This window comes from Carcharhinus amblyrhynchos, chromosome 3 (assembly GCF_965287045.1).
Source record: "Carcharhinus amblyrhynchos chromosome 3, sCarAmb.v2.hapA, whole genome shotgun sequence".
Classification (NCBI taxonomy): Eukaryota; Metazoa; Chordata; class Chondrichthyes; order Carcharhiniformes; family Carcharhinidae; genus Carcharhinus; species Carcharhinus amblyrhynchos.
The window spans coordinates 127,370,465-127,396,967 of NC_137326.1; the positions used below are offsets into that span (position 1 = coordinate 127,370,465).

Genomic DNA, 26,503 nt, shown 5'->3' on the forward strand with positions numbered 1-26,503 from the left:
CGTGCATGATCCCTTAGAGCAAGAAGCTCCAGGCTGGTGATGCATGTGAAAATTATTTTTCCTGAGAAATATGATAATAGGCTGTTGTGGTATAGGATGTTCACTGTGTGGATTGACAAGAATGTCAGAGTTCAGATGATCAACTGCAGGGAAGTTCCATTTCAGAAACACCCATTTTGGAAAGCAATTTGCCAAAGATATGAGGAGACAAATTTTAGGCATGTCACTCTGTACTTGTGTATTTGCTGCAGATACCACGAAGGATAGAAACAGGGCTGACCTGCTCGAGTGTCTCATCCACTATAGGAGAACAATGAAGGCACTTTTGTTTCTAGGTTTTGTCGCCGTGGTTTCATTTGGAGCGCCTGGTTATAAGTATGCTGGGTAAGGAATGTCCTTGAATTCATTAAATTATTGCCCATAGCCCTAGCCATTCCTATCTCTGCAACCTCCTTCAGCTTACAACCCAGTGATATCTCTTTCAATTCTTGACTTATAGGCATTCCACATTTCCCTTGTCCTATAATTCATGGCCATGCCTTCTGCTGTTTCAGCCCTAAGGCAGCGCGGTGGCACAGTAATTAACACTGCTGCCTCACAGTGCCAGAGACCTGGATTCGATTCCCAGCCTTGGGTCACTGTCCGTGTGGAGGCTGCACAATCTCCCCGTGTCTGTGTGGGTTTCCTCTGGGTGCTTCAGTTTCCCTTGTGCTGGTTAGGTGCATTGACCATGCTAAATTTGCACTCAGCATACCCCAACAGGCGCGCAGTGTGACAACTAGGGGATTTTCACAGTAACTTTGTTGCAGCGTTAATGTGAGCTGACTTGTGACATTGATAAATCAACTTTAAACCCTGAGCCTTTCAACCTCCCTCCTCTCCTAAAGATAGCATTAAAAAATATTTCTTTAATCAAATTTTTGATCACCAGTTTTAATGCATCCTTACGATGTGTAAATTTTTCTCCGCTTGCTCCTGTGAAGCACCTGGAGAACTTACTCGGTCATATTACAGAATCCTAGAATCCCGACAGTGCAGGGGGAGGCCATTCAGCCCATCAAGTCTGCATTGACTATGCAATGAAATATCAAACCCAGGCCTACCACCCTCCTCCCTAACCTTCTAACCCCATGCATTTATCCCACTTATCCCCCTTAACCTCTACATCGTGGGACACTAGGGGGCAATTTAGCATGGCCAGTCCATCTAACCGGCACACCCTTGGAGTGTAGGGGGAAACTGGAGCACCCATGCAGTCACGGGGAGAACATGTAAATGCCACAATGACAGTGAACCGAGGCCGGAATCAAACCTGGGACCCTGGCGCTGTGAGGCAGCATATCTGCTATATAAATGCAAGTTGTTGTTTTCAGTGTGCCGTGGGAGTGAGGGAGGTGTGCACCTTCTAAAAGTGATATATAGTTTTTGTTGACAGCGAGAAAGTTTTGCGCCTGTGGCCGGAAAATGAACAGCACCTGCAGTTTATAAGGAACATGGCCAGTTCCGTGAAGGTATGATCTCATGTTGCTAATTCGCACTCACTGCTATTTAATTTTGAGGTGACACAGTGGTTAGCACTGCTGCCTTACAGCACCAGGAACCTGGGTTTGATTCCTACTTGGCTCACTGTCTGTGTAGAGTTTGCACGTTCTCCCCATGTCTGCGTGGGTTTCCTCTGGGCCTCCGCTTTCCTCCAAGAGTTTGAAAGACGTGCTGGGTAAGTGCATTAGTCATGCTAAATTCTCCTTCAGTGTACTGAAAAAGGCACTGGAGTGTGGTGACTAGGGGATTTTCACGGTAACTTCATTGCTACTGTTAACGTAAACCTACTTGTGACACTAATAAATAAACTTTCCAAAGATGTGTCATAGAGAGCTGACACCTGTTTCAGGAATGCATGAACTAAAGAGCAGCTTTTCACTTCCCATTTAAAGAACTAATTTCGCTAATCCTGAAAGCAAGTTTAATGACTAGTTACCTCCTTATAAATGACCACTTGAGCTCCCCGTTTCCACCCAAATCCAAAAGCACTCTCAATTAGCCAAGCAGCACTCACAGTGCAGGGGGAATAGTAGGGTAAATACATGGGATTAAGGGGATAGGACCTGGGGGGGGTGGGGGGGTTGGTTGCGGAATTGTGGTTGGTGCAGACTGTAGAGATTCTATGAAAATCTTTTAATTGCATTTGATGAAGCCATTAATTGTCTCATTGACGTGTGCGCAGGTTGATTTTTGGCAGCCGGATTCGGCCGAGTTGGTGACCACAAACAGGAGTGTGGATTTCAGGGTCGATGCTTTCTGGGCCTCGTACATACGGGCTGGACTGGAGAAGATTGAATTGAAATATCAGTTAGTCTCAGACCTTGTATTGACTTTTACCAATCAGAAACCTGAGGGGAAGGGTGAGAGGGTGAAGTTCCTGCCTTGGGTGTATTCGATGACTCCGCACAAATTGGACGCCAATCGGCCCCAGTCACCTCAAATATTATTTTTTTGCTCACCTTCCTTTCAAACTAATTTGCACATTACCAAATTTACTTGTAACCCAATGAAATCTGTGGAATTCACTACCCCAAAGTGCAGTGGATGGATGCTGGGTCAATGAATAAATTTAAGGAGGAGTTAGACAGATTTTTTAATTGGTAATGGGTTGAAGGGTTATGGGGAGAAGGGAGCAAAATGGGTTTGAGTAGTATATCAGCCGTGATCGAATGGCGGAGTGGACTCGATGGGCTGCATGGCCTAATTTTGTTCCTATATCTTATGAACTACGTGTATCAGAACCTAATTTCTTATTTTACATTTGCCTTTAAACATATTTTGATGTATTCAGGTGGGGGAACCCACTGTCGTTTCATCAAAGCAGCTGAAAACCAGTTTGTCACAAAAGATAAGCATTTTTAAAGGTGTGTCTCATCCACATAGAGGTTTACAGCATGGAAACAGGCCCTTTAGCCCAACTTGTCCATGTCATCCCTTTTTTTAACAATTAATCTACTCCCAATTGCCCAAATTTGGCCCATATTCCTCTATATCCATTGTACTCATGTAACTGTCTAAATGCTTTTTAAAAGACAAAATTTTAACTCTGGCAGCTTGTTGCAGACACTCACCACCCTCTGTGAGGAAAATTTGCCCCTCTGGACCCTTTAGTATCTTTCCCCCCTCACCTTAAACCTATGCCCTCTAGTTTTAGACTCCCCTACCTTTGGGAAAAGACATTGACTATCTAGCTGATCTATGCCCCTCATTATTTTATAGACCACTATAAGGTCACCCCTAAGCCTCCTACGAGAAAAAAAATTCCAGTCTATCCAGCGTCTCTTTATAACTCAAACCATCACAACCCAGTCAGCATCCTGGTATCCATCTGTGAGTAAGTGAATTTTAAATATCTGCAATTGACTTTGAAAAGCGATAGACTATCGTCTAGTGGTTATGTTGGTGTGCAATAGTCAGCTGCTTAGTAAACTCAGGAGAAAATAGCTTTCCACGTGCGGATCTTAATACCAAAAGAAAATATTGCTCAATTTTAAGAGTTTACTCGAAGGATTGCAAACAGGAGCAATGAACAGAAACATTTTGATCCGTGGCTATCACTCATTTTGTGAGCGTAGCTGGCTTGCAATGCAATGTTTTCCCAAACAGCCCAATAGATGGCGCTGGGCGCTGGGTGTAATCTTTGAGTGAATTGTGAGAGATCTGCCCTCTTTGTCTTAACCACCCAGAATGACCATGTTCACATTAATCTTACTTTGCACAGCATATTAGTTGAGAACGTGCAGACCCTGGTGGAGAAACAGTTTGACCGAAAAAAAATCAGTTCAACAGGCTACAACTATGAAAAATATCATCGGTTGAAGGAGGTAAAAACATGATTGTGTCACAAAATAAAACAGAAATGTAAGATCATTCTGAAGGTGTATAATTTGATGCTCGGCATGTAAGAGTTCCTCTGGTTAAAGGCACGGCTAACGGTAAATCCCGAGTTGTTCAAAATCCCAGAAGGAAACAACTACCCTCAACGGTGTTTGCAATTTGTATAGTGTGAGGAGAGACTTGAAATCCCCAACTCCTTTTGATGATTTTAACAAAGCAAATGTTTATTGAGAAATAGAAAAAAAATAGAATTACATTTTGATAAAACAGTGGCTTTACACAGCATCACTACTTTAAGCAGTTCTAAACAATCTTGACTTAACTTCCATCAGAGCTAACTTTCCCAATTAGTGTGACAACATCTTATCCTTTCCTTTTTGCCTATGTACTCTATGAATGGTGTGTTTCATCTGTATAGCGCGCAAGAAATAATACTTTTCACTGTGTTCCAATACATCTGAAAATACGAAATCAAATCAAAACCTTATAGATTTTGAGATCGTTATAAATCCAGAAAATGTTACCACACAAGGCCTTCATGTCTCTTGGGTTTGATTCTGAAATTAACCAGCAGTTTGTTTCTCAAATCAGATTTCCTTCACACAGCTTGTTGGGAGGTATACAGCTATTCATACTGTTGGCTGAGGTGTAAAGCAACTTTCCCCATAGGTTCCAGTATTTCATAAGAACATAAGAACATAAGAAATAGGAGCAGGAGTGGGCCAACTAGCCCTTCGAGCCTGCCCCGCCATTCAATAAGATCATGGCTGATCTGTCGTGGCTCAGGTCCACATTCCCGCCCTCTCCCCATAACCCTTAATCCCCTCTCTGATCAAAAACCGATCAACCCGCGTCTTAAAAATATTTAGCGAGGTAGCCTCCACCACATCAACGGGCAGAGAATTCCAGAGATTCACCACCCTTTGAGTGAAGAAGTTCCTCCTCAACTCTGTTCTAAACCGCCCCCCTTTATCTTGAGGCTGTGCCCCCTAGTCCTACTGTCCTTTCTGAGCGGGAAGAGTCTCTCCACCTCTATCCTATCCATCCCATTCATCATCTTATATGTCTCAATGAGATCCCTCCTCATTCTTCTAAACTCTAACGAGTACAAGCCTAATTTATTCAGCCTCTCCTCATAGCTCAACCCCCTCAACTCCGGCATCAGCCTAGTAAACCTCCTCTGCACTCCCTCCAAGGCCAAAATATCCTTGCGTAAGTACGGCGCCCAAAACTGCACACAGTACTCCAGCTGCGGCCTCACCAATGCCCTATACAGCCGCAGCAAGACCTCCCTACTTTTATATTCAATCCCCCTCGCGATGAAGGCCAGCATCCCATTCGCCTTCCTGACCACCTGCTGCACCTGCAAGCTGGGTTTTTGCGACTCATACACAAGGACCCCAAGGTCCCTCTGCACCGTCGCCTGCTGCAGTTTTTCTCCACGTAAGTAATAATCCTTCCTACCATTATTCCTACCAAAGTGGACCACCTCGCACTTGCCAACGTTAAATTCCATTTGCCATTTCCTGGCCCATTCGCCCAGCCTATCTAGATCCTTCTGTATACTCTCCCCACCCTCCGCACAATTTGCCTTTCCACCAATTTTGGTGTCATCAGCAAATTTCGACACCCTACACTCGGTTCCCTCCTCCAGATCATCTATATAAATGGTAAATAGCTGAGGCCCCAGCACCGACCCCTGGGGCACTCCACTAGTCACCATCCGCCAATCCGAATAGCAACCATTGACCCCCACTCTCTGCCTCCTATTTGACAACCAATCCTCTATCCACGCTAACACCCTACCACCAACCTCAATGCCCCCTGACCTTCTGCAATAACCTCTTGTGAGGTACCTTGTCAAACGCCTTCTGAAAATCAAGAAAGATCACATCCACTGGCTCTCCTCTATCCACCGCCCTAGACACATCCTCATAGAACTCCAGTAAATTTGTCAGACACGACTTCCCTTTAACGAAACCGTGCTGCGCCTGCTCTATCAAGCAGTTCCCCTCAAGATGCCTCGCTATTTCCTCCTTGATGACGGATTCTAACATTTTACCTACAACAGACGTTAAACTAACAGGCCTATAATTCCCCGCCTTTTGCCTGGCACCCTTCTTAGACAACAACGTAACATTAGCCGTTTTCCAATCTTCTGGCACTTCCCCGGAATCCAGCGACGTCTGGAAAATAACCAACAAGGCATCCACTATCACCTCCGCCATTTCTTTCAGAACCCTCGGATGCATTCCATCCGGTCCTAGGGACTTGTCCACAATCAGCCCCTCCAGTCTGTCGAGCACCACCTCTCTAGTAACAGTAATGTCATCGAGACCCTCCAGTCCTACCACCTTTCCATCTCTAACATCCGGCAAATTATTCACATCCTCCTCCGTGAAGACCGAAACAAAAAAGTTATTCAAGACCTCAGCCATATCCCCATCCCCTACCACTAGGTCCCCTTTCTCATCCTCTAAGGGACCAACGTTCACCCTAGCCAGCCTCTACCTTTTTATATATTTATAAAAACTCTTGCTATCCTTTTTTATATTGAGCGCTAGCCCAGCTTCATAGTCTCTCCTACCCTTCCTTATCAACTTCTTTGTCAATCTCTGTTGACATTTAAACCTCTCCCAATCCTCTTCTTGCCCACTACTCTTTGCTACTCTAAACGCCTCCGCTTTTACTTTAACACTTTCCTTCACCTCCTTCGTTATCCACGGCTTATTACCTCTCCTCCTACGGTCCTTTTTGACCATCGGAATAAATTTCTGCTGAGCACCAAGAAAGATCTCCTTAAAGATCCTCCACTGCTCCTCAGCAGACCTACCTTCCAACGCGCTCCCCCAGTCCACATTCGCCAATTCTTCTCTCATCCTACCGTACTCCCCTCTGTTCAAACAAAGGACGTGTGTCCGGGAACCCACTTTCTCCTCCTCCATCTGCACCAGAAACTCCACCATACAATGATCACTCTCCCCAAGAGGATCTTCCTTATATACGGTTTTCCCTTTAATTTCTCTTTTATCTTACTTCGTTTCTTTAGCAATGCACTTTCATAACATTTACTTTCCTTCTCTTTATTTTACCTTTTAGAGTTTAAAAGAAAAGTTGACTCCCTTTATCCACCTTACCTTATCCTTTGAACCCTTGACAACAGTGGGTGGCACAATGACGCAGTGGTTAGCACTGCTGCCTCACAGTGACAGGGACCTGGGTTCGATTCCTGGCTCGGGTTATTGTCTACGCGAGTTTCCTCCACGTGCTCTGATTTCCTCCCACAGTCCGAAAGATGTGCTGGTTAAGTGCATTGGCCGTGCTAAATTCTTCCTTAGTGTACCAGATTGTGGCGACTGGGGGGTTTTCACAGTAACTTCATTGCAGTGTTAATATAAGCCTACTTATGATGCTAATAAATAAACTTAAACTTTGAAAAACTATCCATGTTCTGTACCCATTGTTACTAAGTTGCTTCAGATAAACATCTATTTGCTGTGTTACTCGGCTCATTAGCATTTCAGGTAAACACGATAGATTCACACAGTCACTCAATCCCTGGCCTTAATTATAATACTCGTTGTTTCCCTTAGTTGAAAATATATGAACAGAACATGGACAACAAAAAAATTCTGTTTTTTCTGGACGGCACGGTAGCACAGTGGTTAGCACTGCTTCTTCACAGCTCTGGGGTCCTGGGTTCGATTCCTGGCTCAGGTCACTGTCTGTGTGGAATTTGCACATTCTCCTCATGTCTGCGTGGGTTCCCTCCAAGTACTCCAGTTTCTTCCCACAGTCCAAAGATGCGTCGGTTAGGTGGATGGGCCACACTAAGAAATTGCCCCTTAGTGTCCAGGGATGCGTAGGTTAGAGGGATTAGTGGGGATAATATATGGGAGCAGGCCCTGGGTGGGATTGTGATTGGTGCAGACTTGATGGGCTGACGGGCCTCCTTCTGCGCTGTAGAGTTCTCTGATTCCAATTTCTTGGATTTCCCGGATATGTTTTCTTGGCAGCACGCTGTGTCACGATGTGACCTTGAAGGTTTCCTTTGCTCGGAGGTTATGGTGCAAATTTTGGAATGTGTTTACAATTCTGCTGGCAAACACAGGACAGAACACAAATATATATTCAAGTGTTGATAAACCATCACAGCCGGAAGAATTCCTAGGCTAGGATTGTTCTGATGTAAAATTGGCACAATGCGTACTAATGTAATACTGAGGTGGCCTGTATCCAAACTATGCAGATATTAGTCCCACTGCAGAATTCATGGGGATTGGATTTTAGGGGTTCCAGAAAGTTGGTGAAAGCAGACATTTATTAGTGGTCAAGTATCATTGAAGGAATCCTGTATGTATTTAGTAATTGTTGAGTGGGTCAATGAGATAAGGTGCCAAGTCTTTCCCTTGCAAGATTTTTCAGTGGCCCCTTGTAAATACCAGCTGAAGCTATGTTCCGTTTTAATGTTCATTTCAAAGATCATTCCGTGAAAGCAAAAAAAAAGCAGAAAAATCTTCCCCCACCACCACTCCCAAACCCCGAGTCTGATGGTCTGCGATTGGGCTATTCCGGATATCCCTCCCATTCGCTCTCCTTATCCAGACGCCACAGCTAGTGAGGCCATTAGCCTGAAGAAGATGTCGCTCATGGAACTTAAGCGACTTGGCGAGGTGGGACAGGCAACTAATCCCCTCTGCTTGTCTTTCCTCAGGCCTCTAGATTCAAGCACCGCAGCCTCCATAGACATTTTCATACTGTAAATTTATATAGGATTTTGAAAATTGTATTCAATTTGAAAAATATTCTTAAAAAAAGTAATAAAAGCTATCGGTTTTTTTTAAGTTTATTCATGGGACATGGGCATCGCTGTCTAGGCCAACATTTATTGCCCCTCGCTAATTGCCCCTGAGAACATAGAACATAGAAACATAGAACATTACAGCGCGGAACAGGCCCTTCGGCCCACAATGTTGCGCCGACCAGTCTTATTTTTAAAAAAAAACATTGACCCACTAATCTAAACCAATCCCTTTTCGTCCATAAACCTATCCACCAATCTCTTAAACGCCCCCAAACTAGGCGCATTTACAACTGCAGCAGGCAGGGCATTCCAGTCCCTCACCACCCTCTGGGTAAAGAACCTGCCCCTGACATCCGTCCTATAACTACCCCCCCTTAATTTAAAGCCATGCCCCCTCGTGCTAGATTTCTCCATCCGAGGAAACAGGCTATCACCATCCACCCGATCTAAACCTCTAATCATCTTATATGTTTCTATAAGATCCCCTCTTAGCCGCCTTCTTTCCAGTGAAAACAACCCCAAATCCCTCAGTCTCTCCTCATAGGACCTCCCCTGCATACCAGGCAACATCCTGGTAAACCTCCTCTGCACCCTCTCCAAAGCCTCCACATCCTTCCTGTAATGTGGGGACCAGAACTGCACACAGTACTCCAAGTGCGGCCGCACCAGAGTTGTGTACAGTTGCAACATGACGCTGCGACTCCTAAATTCAATCCCCCTACCAATAAACGCCAAGACACCGTACGCCTTCTTAACAACCTTATCTACTTGATTCCCAACTTTCAGGGATCTGTGTACACATACACCTAGATCCCTCTGCTCCTCCACTCTATTCAAAGGCCTCCCGTTAGCCCTATACTCAACACATCTGTTATTCCTACCGAAATGGATTACCTCACACTTCTCCGCATTAAACTCCATCCGCCACCTCGCGGCCCAGCTCTGCAACCTGTCCAAGTCACCCTGCAAACTTCGACACCCTTCCTCACAATCTACCACACCTCCAACTTTGGTGTCATCAGCAAACTTACTAATCCACCCAACTATACCCTCATCCAGATCATTAATAAAGATTACAAACAGCAGTGGCCCCAAAACAGATCCCTGAGGCACACCACTCGTAACCGCACTCCATGATGAATAATTACCATCAACCACCACCCTCTGTCTCCTATCTGCTAACCAATTCCTGATCCAAGTACCTAAATTACCACCAATCCCATACATCTGCATTTTCTGCAGAAGCATACCATGGTGAACCTTATCAAACACCTTACTAAAATCCATATATACCACATCTACTGCCTTACCCCTATCCACCTCTTTGGTCACCTTCTCAAAGAACTCAATAAGGTTAGTAAGGCACGACCTTCCCGCTACAAAACCATGCTGACTATCTCTAATCAATTCATTACTCTCCAAATAACTATAAATCCTATCCCTAATAATTCTTTCTAAAACCTTGCCCACTACAGAAGTAAGACTCACTGGTCTGTAATTCCCAGGGAAGTCTCTGCTCCCCTTCTTAAACAATGGGACAACATTCGCTGTCCTCCAATCTTCCGGTACTATACCAGAGACCAACGACGACCTGAAGATCAGAGCCAGTGGCTCTGCAATCACCTCTCTTGCCTCCCATAGAATCCTAGGGTAAATCCCGTCCGGACCAGGGGACTTATCTATTTTCAACCCATCTAGAATATCCAAAACATCCTCTGTATCAACTACAATACTTTCTATTTTACACCCCTTCACCCCAGTGACCTCCTCAGCTACATTCATATCGTCCTGCGTGAACACCGAAGAGAAATAATGGTTCAATCCCTCTCCAATCTCTTCCGGTTCCACACACAACTTCCCCCTACTGTCTGTAACTGGCCCTAATCTTGCCCTAACCAACCTTCTGTTCTGAGAAGGTGATGCTAAGCTGTCTTCTTGAACCGCTGCAGTCCGTGGAGGTATTGTGATGTTCCAGATGTGCTCACAAACAATTTTTCTATTGCAGATTAATCGCTGGATTGTCAAGATCACCGCTGAACACCCGACACTAATTTCCCGCTTTCAAATTGGACGGAGCTATGAAGGTCGACGCATCTATCTCCTCCGGGTAAGGCGACTTCTACCAGATTTGTTATTGTTGTGATGGTTTCTGATGTCTGCACTTCACCCTGCTGTGACGTGCAGTAGGGGTGGCGCAGTGGAAACGTGCTGGGCCCATAAGCCAGAGGTCGACGGATCAAAACCATTCTCTTAAGACGGCACAGTGGTTAGCACTGCTGCCTCACAGTGCCAGGGACCTGGGTTTGATTCCTGGCTTGGGTCACTGTCTGCGCAGAGTCTGCACATTCTTCCCATGTCTGTGTGGGTTTCCTCCAGGTGCTCTCTCTCCTCTCATAGCCCAAAAGACATGCTGGTTAAGTGCATTAGCCATGCTAAATTCTCCCTCAGTGTACCCAAACAGGCACTAATGTGAAGACTAGGCGATTTTCACAGTAACTTTATTGCAATGTTAATGTAAGTCTACTTGTGACACTAATAAAGAAACTTCAAACATGTCAAAAGACTTGTGTTTTGCGAAATAATGATAGATTGTGTGTTTGGACCAATAAAGCAGCCTGATGGGATGATAGTACGTGTGCCAATCTCTTGTTACAGGTTGGCAGGAGAACGGGTTCGGCGAAACCTACCATCTTCTTGGACTGTGGAATCCATGCCAGGGAGTGGATCTCTCCAGCATTTTGCCAGTGGTTTGTGAGAGAGGTTAGCAAAACACTCGTGGGATTTATTTACAACACTTTCCGATAGCAGTCGAGAAACATGCCCATGCAATAAACTTCTGCTTCCACAGGCCACAAGAAACTATGGATCTGATTCAACTATGACCACGCTCCTTGATAAACTGTATTTCCTGGTTGTCCCTGTTATCAATGTGGATGGCTACGCCTATACCTGGACCGAGGTAAGTGTCACAACATCTGTGGATGACCCAGAGTAATTCAGAAGACAGTCATTAGGGTTAAAAGATTGAGGGAAAATGAAGTCAATGGTGGAAAACAAAAACTCAATCTGAAAGAGTTTTGCTACAGAAGCCAGGTTACATAAGAGCCTTCGAAATAGCACCAGGAACGGTCATGTGGTCCCTCAAGAGGATCATGGTCAATCATTGACATCAACTCCACTTTCCTTCCCTATCCACATATCCCTTAATTCTCTTAGTGTCCAAAAATCATTCTACCTCAGCTTTGACCTGAACAACTCAGCATCCACTGCCTTCCAGGGTAGGTAGATTCTAAAGGTTCACTCCATCCCTGGTGGAGAAATCTTTCCTCCCCTCAGTAGACTAGGAGCTGCCAGATGTCCTGTCTATAAATGGGCCCTAAGCCTTTATTTGAGTAAATCAATGGAACTGGAGTACAGGTGGTTTTGTTTGGTTTTGTTTGGCCTACATCTTTGCTCACACAGAATGTATCAAGGCACAGCTCCCCAGCACTACAAATGTCAGTCTTCATGCCAATTTGATTCACTCCACATGATTTCAGGAAATGGCTAAAGGCACTGGATGCTGCAAAGGCTTTGGGCCCTGATAATATTCCGGCAATAGTACTGAAGACTTGTGCTCCAGAAAGAACGCCAGAAATTCAGCAGTGAGTAACTCACCTCCTGACCCGCATGTCTACCATCTACAAGGTACAGGTCAGGAGTATAATGGAATATCCTCCACTTGGCCTCCAACAACACTCAAGAAACTCAGCACCATTCGGGATAAAGCAGTCCACTTGATTCTCATCCAACCATCACCTTAAATATTCACTCCAAACACCATCGACCTCTAGTGAATAGCAACAGTGTGCAGTGTTTACAAAATGCATGGCAACAGATCACCAAGGTTCCTCTGACAGCACCTCGAACATCTACCACTTAGAAAGACAAGGGCAGCAGATGCATGTGAATGCCATCACCTTCAAGCCACTCTGATTTGGATATATGTTGCAGTTCCTTTGCTGCTGCTGGATTAAAATCCTGGAACCCCATCCCTAACAGCACAGTAGGTATACATACACCACATGGACTGCAGCAGGTTCAAGAAGGCAGCTCACCACCATCTTCTCAAGGGGCAATTACAGACGGGCAATAAATACTGGCCTAACCTGTGAAGCCCACGTCCGGTGAAAGAATTTTTTTTTAAAAAACCCTTGCAAGGGCGATACATTCACTGCGGTTAGGCAATGATCTCATCTCTAGGAATTGGGACAGTGGACCAGTTTCTCAGACTGATCACACCGGCAGGGTTCTCTGGTCCTGCTGTAGTGAATGAAGATTTGGCTGAGCGCCAAATTCCCCATCCTCATTTGCAGTAACACCAGTGGCTGGAAAATTCCAACCAGTGTGTCTTGCTTTACACAGAACAGAATCCTTAGACTTTTAGAGTCAAAGTCCCTGAACTGATTTGGTTATGTGTTGAGTCAGAGAGAATGGGAGAAGCATGGGCTAAGTTTTGTGCAGCCAGATTAAAATTGTTTCAAGAAGAATTAAGTTGGATCTGGGCATCATTGAAGATCAGGGATAGATGGAACATTATGTAAATGATCAACATAACGTCAGAGGATGCATTAGTCCAGGTAAAACTGCTTGAGAAAAGAGTAATGGCCTATGGCACTGCTGCCTTACAGCACTAGAGACCTGGGTTTGATTCCTGGCTTGGGTCACTGGTGTTTGCAATTTTTCCCCGTATCTGCTCTAGTTTTCTCCCAAAGTCCAAAGAAGTGCAGGTTAAGTGGATTGGCCATTATAAACTGTCCCTTCGTGTCAGGGGGATTAGCAGGGTAAATATGTGGGGTTATAGCAATAGGGTCTAAGTGTCAGTGCAGGCTCAATGGATCGAATGCTCCCTTTTGAACTGTAGGAATTTTTTGGATATGTCAGCCTCAGCTCAATCCACTGTCCATGCTAAAATATTACCCCAACTCTGTAAGCCCTTAACTTGTCTCTTAACGCTTGATGGGGTGCTTTATTGAATGCCTTTTTGAAATCCAGGTATACTACATTTACTGGTTCCCATTTATCTAGATTACTAGATGCTGGGCAAGACAACAGCTCAGTGACTATCACTGTTTGCTGTGCAGACATGTGGATTTGGGCCAGTGTCTGTGGGAGTTTACGCATTCTCCCCGTGCTTGCGTGGGTTTTCTCTGGGTGCTCTGGTTTCCTCCCACACCCCAAAGATGTGCTAGTAGGCTGATTGGCAGAAATAAATTGTCCCTAAATTAGTTTCCCTCAATGTGGATGGCCATAAAACAATAGATAAGGGTCATGGCTGGAGGGGGGGACTGGTGGTGTTAAAATGGCGGTGCGGGCTCGTTGGGCCGAAGGGCCTGCTTCCCTGGCTGTTTTATTCTTTGTTCTTTGTAGTACATTCTCAAAAATCTCCAATAAATGTGTAAAACAGGTCTGTATGAACCTATGAAAATATGAATTAGGAAGAGGGATACGCCATTCAATCCCTTTAAACCTGCTTCACTATTTAGTAAGATCATGGCTAATCTGATTATTTCTTCAACTCTACATTCCTGCCTATTGCTGAAACCTGTTGACTCTCTTGTTAGTCCAAAATGTATCTATCTCTACCCTACAAACATTCAATGACCATGCCTGCACTACTTTCTGGGGAAGAGTTCCAGGGACTCATAACCCTCTGAAGAGAAAGTGTCGAATTATCTCCATCTTAAATGGCTGCTGCCTTATTTTTAAACTTGTGCCCATGTTCCAGTTTCTCCCACAAGGAAGAAACATCCTTACAGCATCCACCCTGTCAAATCCCCTCGAGGTGTCGCGCGTTTCAATAAGGTCACCCCCATCCCAGGCATCAATCGAATTTTGGGCGGCACAGTGGCACAGAGGTTAGCACTGCTATCTCACAGCACCAGGGACCTGGGGGTTCAATTCTGGACTTGGGACACTGGGAGTTTGCACAGTGCCTGCAGTGGGTTTCTCCCGGGTGCCCCACTTTCCTCCCACACTCCAAAGATGCGCAGGTTAGATGATTGGCTGTTTTAAATTGCCCCATTGCGGGGTAAGTGTCTGGGGTTAAAGGAAGGGGGTATGGGCATGAGAAAGATGCTCTGTTGGAGAGTCAGTATAGACTCAATGGGCCGAATGGCCTCCTTCTGCACTGTCGGGAATCTATGATTTCTCTGAATGAACCTTTTATTATTTGGCTATGTAAGGAGTTGTTCATCTGATAGGATGATAGGAGGGATCTTACACATTTATTGCTTTGCCGCGTCTGCCCACAGGATCGATTTTGGAGGAAAACACGTTCCAGGAAATCTGGCACACATTGTATAGGCACAGACCCAAACCGAAACTTTGACGCCAAATGGTGTTGTAAGTATTTCTATTTTAACAAACAACACAATGAACATTTCTATCAAATCTATTTGAATCACGGGAGGCAATGGCCTAGTGGTATTATCGCTGGACTATTAATCCAGAAACTCCGCCAAAGTGCTGGAGCCCCCGGGTTCGAATCCCGCCTCGGTAGATGGTAGGATTTGAATTCAATACAAATTATCTGGAGTTAGGAATCTACTGATGGCCGTGAAACCATTGTCGATTGTAGGAAAAATCCATCTGGTTCACTAACGTCCCTTCCTTTGGGGAAGGAAATCTGCTGTCCTGACCCAGTCTGGCTTACATGTGACTCCAGAGTCACAGCAATGTGGTTGGCTCTCAACTGCCCTCGGGCAACAAGGTGTGGGCAAAATGTGCAGGTTAGGTGGATTGGCCGTGCTAAATTGCTGGGGTAAATGCATAGGGTTATGGAGATAGGGCCTAAGTGGGATTGTGGTTGGTGCAGAATTGATGGGCCGAACGTCCACTGTAGAGATTCTATGATGGGCAATATTTGCTGGCCAGCCAGCGACGCCCATGTCCCACAAATGAATTTTAAAAAAGTGCCTTGAAGGAGGAAACCAATGTGGAGGGGCCTCCTAAGCCTGTCCACCAGTCACGTAATCTTTCATGATAAACCTGCCTTCTCCTCACTTTAAGAAGTCTCACAACACCAGGTTAAAGTCCAACAGGTTTATTTGGTAGCAAAAACCATTAGCCTTCAGAGAGCTCGCTGCCCTTCATCAGGTGAGTGGGAGATGTGTTACAAACAGGGCATATAAAGACACAAACTCAATTTACAAAATAAAGGTTGGAATGCGAGACTTTACAGGTAATCAAGTCTCAAAGGTACAGACAATGTGAGTGGAGAGAGCGTTAAGCACAGGTTAAAGAGATGTGTATTGTCTCCAGGCAGGACAGTTAGTGGGATTTTGCAAGCCCAGGAAAGTCGTGAGGGTTACAGATAGTGTGACATGAACCCAAGATCCCGGTTGAAACCGTCCTCATGTGTGTGGAACTTGGCTATCAGTCTCTGCTCAGCGACTCTGCGCTGTCGTGTGTCGTGAAAGCCGCCTTGGAGAATGCTTACCCGAAGATCAGAGGCCAAATACCCTTCTAATAATAATGGATTCTCCTCAGTTCCCGTTAATACTCCTGCTTATCAAATATCTCCCCATCTCTGATTGAAGATGTAGGAATTGTCCTAACATTAGCTGCCAGTTGTTTCAAACCTTAGAGTGTGGATGTACTTCCTAATTTCACTCCTGAATGGTGTTATTTAAGGCAATGGGGAAGGTGTTGAAAGAGTTACTGCCACAACCGTGGATCAAACCAGATCCAGGTTCCTGACCTTGTTTCAGTTTCTTGGCTGCCCTGTTTTGATTGGAAGCTTCCCCTCTTTGGATCCTGTGAGTGATAATACACGGCGCAGATGCTATATTTCAGCTTAAGTTGCAGTTACGGTCAGCTTACAAATTTACCCACATTCCAATAATTTATTTCAACTAAATTGTGCTTGTTAACACCAGAGACCACTCACCTGACGAAGGAACAGCGTGTTCCGAAAGCTAGTGGCGTTTACTATCAAATAAACCTGTTGGACTTGAACCTGGTGTTGTGAGACTCCTTACTGTGTTGACCCCAGTCCAAACGCCGGCATCTCCACATCATCAGCACCAGAGGGAGCCAGAGAGCCATGTGCTGAGCTGGACGGGAGCGGGAGATGTCGGTTTTGTGATGTTAATGCGACAAGAAAGGGAAAGATGCAAAAGCAAAATGTCGGATTCACCACGTGTGGCCTTGATAACCTCGCTGGGATGTCCCCTGCTCTAAGGTTAGAATCCCTACTGTGCATTCGACCCATCGAGCCTGCACCGACTCTCCAATGGAGCATCTTCCTCAGACCCAATCCCCGTAGCCCCACATATTTACCGTGTTAACCCCCCTGGCAGAGTGTTTTCCTCAGAGCAGAGAAGGCCGAGGGCGGGGGGGACCTGACTGAGGTGTAAAAAACTGAGGGACACTCATTAGGTAGGTGGGAAAAATCTTTTCCCCTGAGTAGAGGGGTCAATAACTGGGGGCTAGAGATTTAACGTAAGGGGCAGGAGGTTTAGAGGGGATTTGAGGCAAAACTTCTTCACCCAGAGGGTGGTGGGAATCTGGGACTCACTGCCTGAAAGGGTGGGAGGGAAGAGAACCCTCACAACATTGACTAAAATGTTTAGATGAGCTCTTGAAACACCAGAGCGTACAAGGCTACGGACCGAGTGCTGGGAAATGGGCTGGGAATGGGCAGCTGGTTGATGGCTGGCGCAGACACAATGGGCCGAAGGGCCTCTTTCTGTGCTATATGACTCTATGGGCGTGATATTCCAGCTCGTCACGCCGGTGGGAATCTTCTAGTCCCTCTGTCAGAGTTTCCCAGCTCGTGTTTCCCAGCAGAGTATTTTTTTTTATTCATTTGTGGGACATGGGCGTCGCTGGCTGGCCAACATTTATTGCCCATCCCTGGTTGCCCTTGAACTAAACGCCTCGCTTAGCCATTTCAGAGGGCAGCTGAGAGTCAACCACACTGCTACGGCTCCGATATCACATATATATTGACAGTGGCGGGACCAATGGATCCCACCACCAGCGAATGCTACGCCATCTCCTGCCACGGGGAGGCCAGAGAATCCCACCGCCTGGCTCTATGTCTCGACTGTGAAGCACCTTCGAATGTTTTGTTATGGTTAGAAACATAATTGAATTTCTTTATTAAAGATCATCACCATGATTCTTCTCTCTGACGCTGATAGCATCATTTGTCAAGACATTTAGTTAAAAAGGTTACTGTTTGTAAACAATGGGGGTGATTTAGGGGCTTTTAGATAAGCACATGAATGTGCAAGGAATAGAGGGATGAGGACCAAGGGATTAGTTTAATTTGGTGGCACATTCGGCATGTTTGCGGGCCGAAGGGCCTGTTCCTGTGCTATATGGTTCGATGCTCTATGTTCTATTGTGAAACGTGACGGCAAAGGCCTTGGAATCAGAATCAGCAGCCAAGAGTAGCTTCCAGAAGTGTTGGGTTATGGGATTGGGGCCAGCACCAACAAAGGGCTGGCGTCAGAGAACAGTCTCCGGGGCAACACTGGCAGCTGAGAATGGGCCGTGAGCAATTCCAGCCAGTGGTTAAAAACATGCTGCAGAGTGACTCAGTGACAAGCTATTCCCCTTGAAAAGCAAGATCTGGGCTCTCCTGGGTTGATGCAAAAAATAAGACCATATGATATAGGAGCAGAGTTAGGCCATTCGGCCCATCGAGTCTACTCCGCCATTCAGTATGATTCTCATCCCCATTTTCCTGCCTCCGCCCTGTGACCCCTGAACCCCTTGTTAATCAGGAACTTCTCTCCCTCTGTCTCAAAGACACTCCATTGACCCGGCCTCCACAGCCTCCTGCGGCAAAGAGTTCCATAAATTCACCACTCTCTGGCTGAAGAAGTTGCTCCTTATCTCTGAGTGGGGGAAGGGTGGGGGGGGGACGGGGGGGGCCATCGACAGGACCAGAAGATCCCACCAGCAGCAAGGCGAAAATCTCAGCCCTAAGGTTTAATCTGTATACTATGACAAAAAGTATTTCTGCTCACCCTGGCTATAATCTTTCCCGTCAGCAAGAATGCCAAGGATTATGTGAAAATAAAGATTCATGTTTCCACGATAACCTGACCTCCAGAAAAATCTTGCTTAAAATATTGGCTTATCTTTCTTCTCTCTATAGATGCCGAATGACCTTGGGTGCAAAAAAAATTCCAATGCTTCCTGTTTGTCTTTGGGCTATATCAGAGTTGGAATAAATTAGAACCATCACACGTCCTGCTAACTGTCACATTGTGTCCTCTAGCAATCGGTGCCTCATCGAACCCTTGTTCTGAGACATACTGTGGTCCTCGGGTAGAATCTGAGAAAGAAGTCCAGGCTGTCGCAAACTTCATCCGTCGCCACAAAGGAAGCATCAAGGCATATCTCACCATGCACTCTTACTCTCAGATGTGCCTCTTCCCTTATTCCTACACCTATGACTTAGCGCCGAATCACGCTGAGCTGGTATGTGTCTCAGCCTTTTACATGTTCACAAACCCGTGCGATGCAAAGCAGAATTTGACACTTTGATTTATATTCTCTGAGTGACATTTGGCTTCAGTGGGAGGTGGGATGTTTGGGTTCTCAGTTTGAGAGCCCAACTCCCTTCCACAATGCAGTTTCTCTGGTTTATCAGGATGATCGGAGGAGTAAAATTGCTTCCTCCCCATAGAGAAGGAGGAGAAGCCTTCGGGTGGCCTGACAGTATTATCACTAGACTAAGCCAGTACGGTGGCACAGTGCTGCCTCACAGTGCCAGGAACCCCGGTTCAATTCCTGGCTTGGATCACTGTCTGTGCGGAGTCAGCACATTCTCCCCATGTCTGTGTGCATTTCCTCTGGGTGCTCCGGTTTCCTCCCACAGTCTAAAAAGCGTGCTGGTTAGGGGCATTGGCCATGCTCAATTCTCCCTCAGTGTACCCGTACAGTTGCCGGAGTGTGGCAACTAGGGGATTTTCACAGTAACTTCATTACAGTGTTAATGCATGCCTACATGTGACACAAATTAAACTTTAATCTTTTACTATTAATCCAGAAACTCCTGGGAATCTGGGTTCGAATGCCACCAGGATAGATGGTGGAATTTGAATTCAATAAAAAATCTGGAATTAAGAATCTACTGATGACCATGAAACCATTCTCGATTGTCGGAAAACCCATCTGGTTCACTAATTTAGTGAAGGAAATCTGCCATCCTTACCTGGTCTGGCCTATGTGTGACTCCAGAACCACAGCAATGTGCTTGATTCCAACTGACTTCCAAGGGCAACAAGGGATGAGCAATAAATGCTGGCCAGCCAGCGACACCCATGTTCCATGAATGTATACAAGAAAATGCTTCATCTGGCAACAGATGCATGTTGACTTATGTGTCAGATCCATAAGAAATAGGAGCAGGAGTAGGCATTCAGCCCATCAAGCCCACTCTGCCATTTACTAAGATCACGGCAAATCTGCTTGTGACCTTCACTTCATTTTCTTGCCTGCCCACATAATCCTTGACCCACTGTATCTCGAAAAATTGATCTAGCTCAGCTTTGAACATATTCAAAGACCATAATCTTTTAACTCTCTGTGGAAGAGAGTTCCAAATACTAATGACCCACTTAAAGATGAAATTCATCTTTATTGCCATCTTAAATGGAGACCCCTTTATTTTTAAACTGTTCCTCGCGTTCTCGGCTGAAAGCTTCTAAGAAACCTTGGTGAGATCCTGCAGTGCATCTTGATGATGATACACATAACTGTGACACACTTTGGAGGGACTGAATGTTTGCAGAAGGGGTAGCAATCAAACAGGCAACTTTGTCCTGGATGGTGTCAAGCTTAAGAACATAAGAAGTAGGAGCAGCAGTAGGCCATCTGGCCCCTCAAGCCTGTTCTGGCATTCAATAAGATCATGGCTGATCTTTTTGTGGACTCAGCTCCACTTACCCACCTGCTCACCATAACCCTTAATTCCTTTACTGTTCAAAAATTTATCTATCCTTGCCTTAAAAACATTCAATGAGGTGGCCTCAACTGCTTCACTGGACAGAGAATTCCACAGATTCACAACGCTTTGTGTGAAGAAGTTCCTCCTCAGCTCAGTCCTAAATCTGCTTCCCCTTATTTTGAAGCTATTCCCCTAGTTCTAGTTTCACCCGCCAGTGGAAACAACTTCCCTGGTTCTATCTTACCTATTCCCTTCATAACCTTGCATGTTTCTATCACAACACTTCTCATTCTTCTGAATTCCAATGAGTATAGCCCCAGTCTACTCAGTCTCTCCTCATAAGCCAACCCTCTCAACTCCAGAATCAACCTAGTGAATCTCCTCTGCCCCCCCCTCCAATGCCAATATATCCTTTCTCAAGTAGGAAGACTAAAACTGTACACAGTACTCCAGGTGTGGTCTCCCCAGCACCTTATATAGCTGCAACATAATCTCACTGTTTTTAAACTCCATCCCTCAAGCAATGAAGGACAAAATTCCATTTGCCTTCTTAATTACCTGCTGCACCAGCAAACCAACTCCTTGAGATTCCTAAACAAGCACATCCAGGTCCCTCCACATAACAGCATGCTGTAATTTTTTACCATTTAAATAATAGTCCATTTTGCTGTTATTCCTACCAAAATGAATGACTTCACATTTACTGACATTGTACTCCATCTGCCATACCCTCGCCCACTCATTTAGATTGTCTAGATCCTTTTGCAGACTTTCAGCGTCGTCTGCACACTTTGCTCTTCCAGCTCTCATAGTGTCATCTGCGAATTTTGACACACAACACCTGGTCCCCAACTCCAAATCATCGACGTAAATCGTAAACAATTGCAGTCCCAACACTGATCTCTGAGGCACACCACTAGTCACTGGTCGTTAACCAGAAAAACACCCATTTACCCCGACTCTTTGCATTCTGATGGTTTACCAATCCTCTATCCATGCTAATACATTACCTGTAACACTCTGCACCTTTATCTTATGTCGCAGTCTTTGGTATGGCACCTTGTTAAATGCCTTCTGGAAATCCAGATACACCACATCCACAGGTTCCTCATTATCCACTGCATATATAATGTTCTCAAAGAATTCCATCAAGTTAGTCAAACATGACCTGCCCTTCATGCTTCATCTTACCAATGGGACAGTTTATATCCAGATGACTCACTATTTCTTGCTTGATGATAGATTCAAGCATTTTCCCGACTGCAGAAGTTAAGCTAACCAGACTATAGTTACCTGCCTTTTGTTTACCTCCTTTTTTAAACAGTGGCGTCACAAGCTTCTTGAGTATGGTTGAAGCTGCACCCATCCAGGGAAGTGGACGGTATTCTACTTCATTGACTGTTGGCTGGGCTCAATGCCGTATCTTTGAGTCAAATCAGTTATGAGTTGGTGCCATATTCCGGGATTTAAACATGGAATCCAGACTGAGATTTCAATGAGATGCTGCACTCTCAAGGTTGCCATCTTCTGGATCAGTCATTAATGTAGACGCCTACTTATCTGTTCAGTTACGATGTGGAGATGCTGGCATTGGACTGGAGTGGGTACAGTAAGCAGCCTCACAACACCAAGTTAAAGTCCCAACAGGTTTATTTGGTAGCATGAGCTCTTGAAGTGCTTTTCCTTCATCAGGTGTGCTCGCCTGATGAAGGAGCAGTGCACCGAAAGCTTCTGATTCCAAATAAACCTGTTGAACTTTAACCTGGTGTTGTGGGACTTCTTACTCTGTTCAATTAGATATAAGCAATCCCACTCATGATGGACTGGCCATCCAAGTTAGTACACAATGCTGCAACGTCCCACATTTATAAGTAAGAAGATCTCAACCCTGGTTGGCTCAGTGATGGTTTTTTTAATATATTCATTTGGAACTGTATTTTGTTAAACTCTTAATGAAACAGACTTGGAATCTTTGTGTAGTATTTGATTATTTTTGAAATGATGAATAACCCACATTCTCTCTTGCAGAATAACCTTGCTAAGGGAGCAATTCGCCGCCTGGCCAGTCTCTACGGAACACAATATACTTATGGTCCTGGAGCTACCACCATCTGTGAGTCTTTGGTTTCGTTCCACATTTAGTCATCATTGTAAACAAACAAATAATTTATTAATAACGCTAATATGAAATGAATGGCTGCTGAGATTCCAAAGTCTGGAAATTCCACCTCAAAGCCTTTCTCCTCCCTTACAATCCTACACCACATCAACACACTTCTGTTCACCCCTCCTGATGCATCTTTCTTTCCTTCAGTTAAACAAAGAGAACAAACACCAGAGAAAATTACAGCACAGGAACAGGCCCTTTGGTCCTCCAAGCCTGCCCCAACCATGCTGCCCAACTTAACTAAAACCCCCATACTTCCCTGGACCATATCCCTCTATTCCCATCCGATTTATGTATTTGTCAAGATGCCCCTTAAAAGTCACTACTGTGTCCGCTTCCACTACCTCCCCCAGGAACGAGTTCCAGGAACCCACCACCCTCTGTGTAAAAAATCTGCCTCATACATCTCCTTCAAACCTTGCCCCTCGCACCTTAAACCTGTGCCCCATAGTAATTGACTCTTCCACTCTGGAAAAAAGCTTCTGACTATCCACTCTGTCCATGCCTCTCAAAATCTTGTCAACTTCTATCAGGTCACTCCTCAATCTCTGTCATTACAGTGAAAACAAACCAAGTTTCTCCAACCTCTCCTCATAGCTAATGCCCTCCATATCAGCCGACATCCTGGGAAATCTTTTCTGTACCCTTTTCAAAGCCTCCACATCCTTCTGGTAGTGTGGTGACCAGAATTGAACACTATATTCCAAATGTGGCTTAACTAAGGTTCTATAAAGCATCAACATGACTTGCCAATTTTTAAACTCAGTGCTCCGGCTGATGAAGGCAAGCATGCTATATGCGTTCTTGACTACCTTCTCCACCTGCATTGCCATTTCCAGTGACCTATGTACCTGTACACTCAGGTCCCTTTGCTCTTCAATTCTCTTAAGGGTTCTACCATTTACTGTACACTTCCTATCTGTATTAGACCTTCCAAAAGGCATTACCTCACATTTGTCCGGATTAAACTCCATCTGCCATCTCTCTGTCCAAGTATCCAAATGATCTATATCCTGCTGTGTCCTCTGACGGTCCTCATTGCCATCCGCAAATCCACCAAACTTTGTGTCATCTACAAACTTACTAAGTTACATTTTCCTCCAAATCATTTATCTATATTACAAACAGCAAAGGCTCCTGCACTGATCCCTGAGGAATACCACTTGTCACAGCCCTCCATTCAGAAACACACCCTTCCACTGCTACCCTCTTGTGTGCCTGCAAAGCACCAGGATTTTCCAACTGTGTTTGCCCTGAAGCTGGAAATTCCCGCCCGAGGTCAACGGGCCTTTCCATGATCCGCCCCATCGGAATGTGGAAATTCACCGCCTGGAGTCAGTTATTTATTTTAAATGTGCCACATTCGAACAAGTTGTTGTTACCTGGTGATGGGAAGCAGTGGCTTGGCGATTGAGACGTATGAGATGATGAATGGGATGGATAGGATAGAGGTGGAGAGACTCTTCCCGCTCAAAAAAGACAGTAGGACTAGGGGGCACAGCCTCAAGATAAAGGGGGGACGGTTTAGAACGGAGTTGAGGAGGAACTTCTTCACTCAAAGGGTGGTGAATCTCTGGAATTCTCTGCCCGTTGAAGTGGTGGAGGCTACCTCGCTAAATATTTTTAAGACGCGGGTTGATGGGTTTTTGATAAGCGAGGGGATTAAGGGTTATGGGGAGAGGGCGGGAATGTGGAACTGAACCACGACAGATCAGCCATGATCTTATTGAATGGCGGGGCAGGCTCGAAGGGCTAGATGGCCTACTCCTGCTCCTATTTCTTATGTTCTTATGTTCTTATGATATTGTCACTGGAGCAGTAATCCAGGTACCCAGGGTAACGCTCATTCGCTCCTTTGAGGATTTGATGGAAGGTGCAAAATTGCCCAGTTGAAATCTCGGTGTTAATGTTGGCGTGCTGTCTTTGCACAGATCCAGCTGCTGGAGGTTCGGACGATTGGGCCTACGATCAGGGAATTAAATATTCCTTCACCTTTGAACTGCGTGACACTGGCAGATACGGCTTCCTGTTGCCTGAATCTCAAATTAAACCAACATGTGAAGAAACCATGCTGGCCATTAAATACGTGGCCGACTATGTCGTCAACAACTTGTATTGAAATAAATATGTATAAAGCATGTTAAAATAAAGACATTTGACAGTTCATAGTCCAGTATTCTCAACACGGGGAGGTCAATGAGGGATAACATTCATCTGTTCAGTTACCTGTTTAGGACTACAATGGCATTCGCACCATAGCCGCACTAAATGTTAATGCTTTTAAGAATATTCAGCATTATTTTTGCATACTATCACAGAATCATAGAAAAACTACAGCACAAACAGGCCCTTCGGCCCACACGTTGCGCCGATCTTATCTCTACCTACTAGGCTTACCTATAACCCTCAATCCTATTGAGTCCCATGTACTTATCCAGAAGTCTCTTAAAAGACCCTAATGAATTTGCCTCCACCACCACCGATGGCAGCCGATTCCACTCACCCACCACCCTATGAGTGAAAAACTTACCCCTGACATCTCTTCTGTACCTACTCCCCAGCACCTTAAACCTGTGTCCTCTTGTGGCAGCCATTTCAGCCCTGGGGAAAAGCCTCTGAGAGTCCTCCTGATCAATACCTCTCATCATCTTATACACCTCTATCAGGTCACCCCTCATCCTTCATTTCTCTATGGAGAAAAGATCTCCTTAGAGAGACGAAGGATGAGAGGGGACCTGATATCCTACGTTATCCTACAATCATAGATTCAAACAGGACAAAACGAGTCCATCCAGCTCATCGTATCAATGCCAGTTCTTTTAAATCCATTTTTTTTAATTAATTCGTGGAACACGGGTGTCGCTGGCTGGCCAACATTTATTGTCCATCCTTGGTTCCCTTGTTCAGACGTCAGGAGAGAGTCAACCACATTGGTGTGGCTCTGGAGTCACACGTAGGCCAGACTGGGTAAGGATTTCCCTCCCTAAAGGATGTCGGTGAAACAGATGGGTTTTTCCGACAATCAACAATGGTTTCATGGTCCTCAGTAGATATTTAATTCCAGATATTTTTTATTGAATTCAAATTCCACCATCTACCATGGCAGGATTCGAACCTGGGTCCCCAGAACATTAGCTGAGTTTCTGGATTAATAATCTAGCGATAATACCACTGGACCATTGCTTCCCACTCCACCCTTTCCCCGTATCCCCGCAAATCTTTCCTTTTCCATCTCATTCCCTTTTTGACTGTTACAATTGAGTTTGCATCCACCACCCTTCCAGGCAGTGCTATCCAGATCATAAGAATTCAGCGCAAGTGAATAAAATTCCCTCAGTTAGGCTGCCAATTATCCTAAGTTTATGTTCCTTAGTTACTGATTCTGTTCCTTAAAATGAAACAGCTGTTAGATGGAAGATATTTGTTATTTGCCAAACTTTCCATCTCATGAAAGATAGCTGATCAGGTGATTGAGCCAATGGCCAGAATTTTACCCACCCCACCCGCCATGGGAATTGGAGTGAGTGAGGGGCAAACAATGGGAAGGGCTGTTGGCCTCGGGCGGTTTTGGGACAAAGCCATAAAATCCCGCCCAAGGTTCCTCTTGTTCAGTCCCAAAAAAAAATATCTAAAAATAGAGGTTGCAATGCAGAGGAAACAAGGTGGCTGATTTTCTGATTCCCTTCATCCACCGGCACCAAAT

General features: G+C 45.1%; 1 protein-coding gene across 1 annotated transcript; it reads left to right on the forward strand.

Annotated features, from left to right (window-relative positions):
- The first annotated feature begins 270 nt into the window (after positions 1-270).
- LOC145341528 (carboxypeptidase B-like) lies at positions 271-24,919 on the forward strand. Its single transcript, XM_080186508.1, has 11 exons — positions 271-384; positions 1,436-1,511; positions 2,225-2,349; positions 3,764-3,866; positions 10,689-10,790; positions 11,339-11,443; positions 11,532-11,642; positions 14,977-15,067; positions 18,960-19,162; positions 22,662-22,746; positions 24,732-24,919. The coding sequence occupies exons 1-11, from the start codon at positions 314-316 to the stop codon at positions 24,917-24,919; spliced, it is 1,260 nt and encodes a 419-aa protein (XP_080042634.1). The 5' UTR covers positions 271-313.
- Positions 24,920-26,503: the final 1,584 nt, after the last annotated feature.

Coding starts and splice junctions, on each gene's coding strand:
- LOC145341528 (XM_080186508.1), top strand. CDS start 314: ATGAAGGCACTTTTGTTTCTAGGTTTTGTCGCCGTGGTTTCATTTGGA. Junction 385..1,435: donor CCTGGTTATAAGTATGCTGG/GTAAGGAATGTC, acceptor TTTTGTTGACAG/CGAGAAAGTTTTGCGCCTGT. Junction 15,068..18,959: donor CTTTGACGCCAAATGGTGTT/GTAAGTATTTCT, acceptor TGTGTCCTCTAG/CAATCGGTGCCTCATCGAAC.